The following is a 4,843-nucleotide window of genomic DNA, read 5'->3' as shown; positions in this document are numbered from 1 at the left end:
GAAAAAGAAAGGACAGGGAAGACACAGCCATGATACCTCAACAATATGCTGCCTAAACAAGACCCAGACAGTGATAATACGAACAGAAAAGAGGGTTCTCATGGGGTCCCACTCCTAGACAAAATGTATATATACATCAGCAACTAATGGCTGCTAAGAGAGGGAGAATTTGTAAGTCCCAGCAATACACCCCCAAATTTATTATCTAATACAAAGTAGTCAGCTCAGTCATAAACACTCTCAATCAAAACCAACTAGACTCATCAATCAAGTAGTATTTTATATTTGTGCATGTGTGTAAGTGGAACAGTAAATATCAGAGAAAAGGAGGTCATGAGTTTGAGAGGAAGTGGGAGGGGGACATGAGAGGGGTTAGAACCGGGAGACATAGGAAGGGTTAGGAGGAAAGAGGAAAAGTAATATAATTATATTTTAATTAAAAATTTGAAAAATTGAAGAAAGTTAGGAGTTTCCTGAGTCAGTCTCTGTCTCCCACTCTCCCGGTCCTTCCCTACTCTGTATGTAGAGTGGGGGGAGCAGCATGCTCACTTGTGTTTGTCCACGGATCTCTCTGCACGTACAGGGGCCTTTATGCCACAAGAAACATGTAGAGATTACAGGACCATGTTGGGTGTCTGTCCTCTTATACTTGGCCTGGGATAGGCTTTCTTTGTTATTCTCTCTGCATACACCAGGCCAGCTGCCCCAAAGACTTCCTGCAATCTCCTGCCTCTGCCTCCATCATAACAGGCTCACCCTACCCCTCCCTGCTTCCTGTGGGTTCTTGGGATTTGAACTCAGGTCTTCACACTTGTGTGACAAGTTCTTTATCCACTCTCTCAACCAGTAGCAACCTTCCTGGGTCGATTTGTAAAACAAGGCAGAGGAATGGTTTTGTTTCTCCCTGCTCAGGTATGGCAAAATGTAAAAGAAGATAAAGAATCATTAATCAAAATACAGAAGAGCTGGAGACATTTTAGCTTCTGCAAGTGCAAAGACTGTGGGCTTTTAAGATGAGGAAGGAAAACAAGCATCTCCCTTTCTTCTTATCACTGAAGACGCAGTGAGGGAGGGGAGCATGCTAAGAAGATGGATCAGCCAGAAGCACCATGACGGTTGGCTATGTGGAGAATTGGGAGGGAGGTCTATTTCTTCTTTTTAAGCCACATAGGCTATGGAATGTTGCCCTGGTAGAGGACCCCAGACTTGAAATCCATATGCTTATGTACCCTTGGCTCTTTCCCTTGACCTGTCACCTTTGGTCAGCTACTAGACCTCATTGAGTTTCACATTACCTGTCTTACCTGTCTATGAAATGGGCACAATAGTATCACTTACCAGCTAGGTTATTCTGAGAAGGAAATTATTCAATACACACCAGTGGATTTGTGGTAGCAATAAAGTAAATGGATGATTTTATTTATTATTTATGTATTGTTTACTAAATTTTATCTGTATGAGTTGTTTTGCCTACATGTATGTCTGCATACCATTTGCATGCCTGGGTGTTCCAGGAGGCCAGAAAAAAAGCTGCGGACCCTAGAGTTACAGACAATTCTGAGCTGCCACGTGGGTGCTGGAAATCAAAGCTATGTCCTCTGGAAGAGTAGCAAGTGCTCTGAATCATCTCTCCAGTTCCGGACTGTCATAATTTTAAAACTTACTAACTGTTAAATAAAGAAAAGGAAGAGATCCCTCACTGTGTGGGCTACTCAAAGGAATTGACACATAATTGCTGATCAAGAATGAGGTTTAGGAGTAGAAAGCCTGGGCCTTGAGGTCAGAGATGGTTCAAAGACAACAGGCCAGTGTATGAGAAACAGCATAGCAGGCTTTAAAGAGAAGACACACCTGCCTCTAAACCGTAGAATGGTTTCCTTAAGAAAAGCAGGTTAAGATCAGAATAAAGGTAGAGTGAGACAGGAAGGAGTCCAAGGGAAGAGAGCCTTCAGGAAATCCTCTGACTTTTGTAACTGTTGGGGGATGGCGGAAGGTCTACAATGTACAGTGTAGTCTGGTATAGGCCACGTGGCAAGAAGGACCAGCAGCCAGGTGTTATACATAGGACCATGAATTCGGCGTTGATAGAGTGAGCTGATTTCTTTGAGCTGTGGGATCTGACACCTTAGAGTGACCAGTGTCTTAAAGGGGCATGGCAGTACTATAATAGCTAGTAGCTAGTTATAAACATTGTCAATTTAGCTTCATCTGAAGCTATAATCATTTTCTTTAGGAAATTCTCCATGCCAGGCTGGAGGGGTTTTCCTCTTGCTTTTTTTTGGGAGGGTAGAATAATCCAGAAAGAAAATTATATATACATTTATATATATGTATATATAATTCTTATATATCTGTATGTATATATAATTCTCATATATATATAATTCGTATATATATGCACATATATGCATGTACAATTCTTAATACATATAAATACAATTCTTAATATATATGATTAAAATCATGTGTATATATAATATATACATATTCTCTCTCTTTCTTTCTTTCTTTCTTTCTTTCTTTCTTCCTTTCTTTCCTCCTTTCTCTCTTTCTTGCTTTCTTTCTTTCAAAGAATTATATTTATGGATTCAAACTCCTCTGACAGATTGAAGTTTCACAAGGACAAGAAACTTGATTTTCTTGGTCTCTGCCTCTTAACATTGCAGCACAACACTGTCATCGACAAAACACAGGGTGAGAGGACCCTGACCTAGAGCTCCAAAGAAAACATAAATCGCTCACCAAAATCTCATAATGTATTAAGGAGGTTTACGAGCTTGTGTTGGCCTGTATTCATAGGCTCCCTCCTGCAGCTGGCGGTCCACATAACCAGCAGGTTGCGGCAGTTTAAATACTCCCATGTACTGGAGGCCAAAGAGCAGAAAAGGTAAAATGGAAAAGTGGAGAAAATAGATGATTTCATTCAATTAAAATAAGAAGTCCCAGGAATCCAGAACACATGGATTCAGCCTGACATTAAAGCAGATGTACATCTCATGAACAGGGAGGCAGGAACAAAATGGCAAGAAAAGGCTAAAGAAAGCCACCCGATTTGCATCTCCATTAATTCAGCCTTAAATAGAGTTCAGAGTCATCGAGTCGGTGAGTGACTTCCCAAAGACGGCCAGAGAGGAAGTCATCTCACTTCCTCATGATTCCATTAGTATTTGACTAGCTTGTCTTTCTATATAAAATGTGATTGTTACACAGATACTCAACCGTAGTGGTGTCAAAAGTAAAAATACATCTCTTTGTGTTACACTGAAATAACAAAGTCTTTGGAAATGTCAAAGTTAGAAAGTATGTCCAGTATGTGGGAAACAGACCCTGCTATATTTTAAGAACACCAATGGCATCTGTAATCATTGCATGGAAACCTGTGTTGCCCTGTCATTTACATCTGATACTTAATGATTCACAGACTTGGATAACTCGTCCCACAGTGATGGGCCTGCAGCTAACGAGCCCCTTTTGCCTGATGATGTCGATGCATCAAGTCTGGAGACAGAGGCCCAGAACTTAGAGGATGCTTCACCAGAGACTTCTCTTGCAGATTCTTCTGTGACCGCAGGTACCTGACATGTGAGGAAGCCTTGTGTATCATAACTGTTTCCTCCAAAAAAGTTCAGTCGGTCCCCTTATGACACCAGAGCCCATGAAACACAAGGGGAATTTGGACACTGGTGTTACAGAGAGTTTTTATTCAAATAATATTTTAGAGAACATTAAATTAAAACTGCTACTCTTAGGTTTAAACATTTTTAAATGGATATACTAGGATGAATAGGAACATATGTGCTTCTCATTTCACTTTCTAAATGTGTGGTCTTTCTTATGTAGTAACTGACCCAGGTGTGTGCTTATCTTTCATGATTGCCAAATTATTTTCCACTATGCCAGTGATGAAGGACTGCAGACAATTAATGCCTGCAGAGAGGGAGAATTAATACTCAGTCCTCCTGGATAAACCCCCAATTGGTTATCCAGTACTGAGGGATCAGCCCTAGAAACAAAAGTACAAACAACACTAAATAGACTCTTGGGCTGCATTTATATATTTATTTGTGTGTGTGTGTGTGTGTGTGTGTGTGTGTGTGTGTGTGTGTGCATGTGTGTGTATAAGTAACAACAATTAAAAGATAAGAGGTTATGAATTGCAGTGTGTGTGGGGGTGAGGGGCTACAGTTGGAGAGGAGAGAGGAAATATATTTTAACTTTACTAAAAAAAGAGTGGAGTGTCATCCAGTCAGATGAACAGTAAGCAATGAGTTTTAGGTATTTACTGTTCTTACAAATTTGGAAAATTGTTTATTTACACAATTTGACTTTTAAAAATAGTTGCATCTAAAAATACTCCAGTTTGCCTTTGTGCTCTAGTCTAAACTTGCTTAAGCCAGCCCTCCTATCCCTGTAGCAATGAGGCTGCATTTAAAAAATTTGGAATGCATAGGAACACTGTGAAGCCACCCATGCTCCACAATATCCATACCTGTGTGTGGAACTGTAATTTCTGTAACTTCTCCTGTGCTCATTTTAGGTGTTGCTCGGGGGGGAGTTTACTGACTGAATAATAGTGACATCATTTGGATGCAATTAAACAAGTGTTGACACCAAGTGCCTTTCCAAATTACAGCGTCACAAACACTGCCTTTAGAGCCCTCTGAACTTATGTCATGCTTAACTCATTAGAAACATATATAATTGGAGTTTTTGGGTCAAACGATTTATACAGTTTTAACACATTTGATACTTAGTGTCAACTCTCACTGTAGGAATTTACACTGATTTACATGTTCTTCCCAACTAAATGAGTCCCCTGTTCTCCCAACCTTTGCTGTAAGAG

At 40.2% G+C, this 4,843-nt stretch overlaps 1 protein-coding gene across 2 annotated transcripts in view; it reads left to right on the top strand.

Annotated features, from left to right (window-relative positions):
* Ifih1 (interferon induced with helicase C domain 1) overlaps nt 1-4,843 on the top strand; it is a 51,740-nt gene that overhangs the window by 8,320 nt on the left and 38,577 nt on the right. For both annotated transcript variants that reach the window (XM_031370429.1, XM_031370427.1), the window contains exon 3: nt 3,422-3,571. In XM_031370429.1, the coding sequence (XP_031226289.1) occupies nt 3,422-3,571 (150 nt within the window). The remainder of the gene's footprint in view (nt 1-3,421; nt 3,572-4,843) is intronic.

This window comes from Mastomys coucha, unplaced genomic scaffold (assembly GCF_008632895.1).
Source record: "Mastomys coucha isolate ucsf_1 unplaced genomic scaffold, UCSF_Mcou_1 pScaffold15, whole genome shotgun sequence".
NCBI classification, from domain to species: Eukaryota; Metazoa; Chordata; class Mammalia; order Rodentia; family Muridae; genus Mastomys; species Mastomys coucha.
Note: the sequence above shows the minus strand (reverse complement) of the source record. Positions and strands in the feature narration are given on the sequence as shown.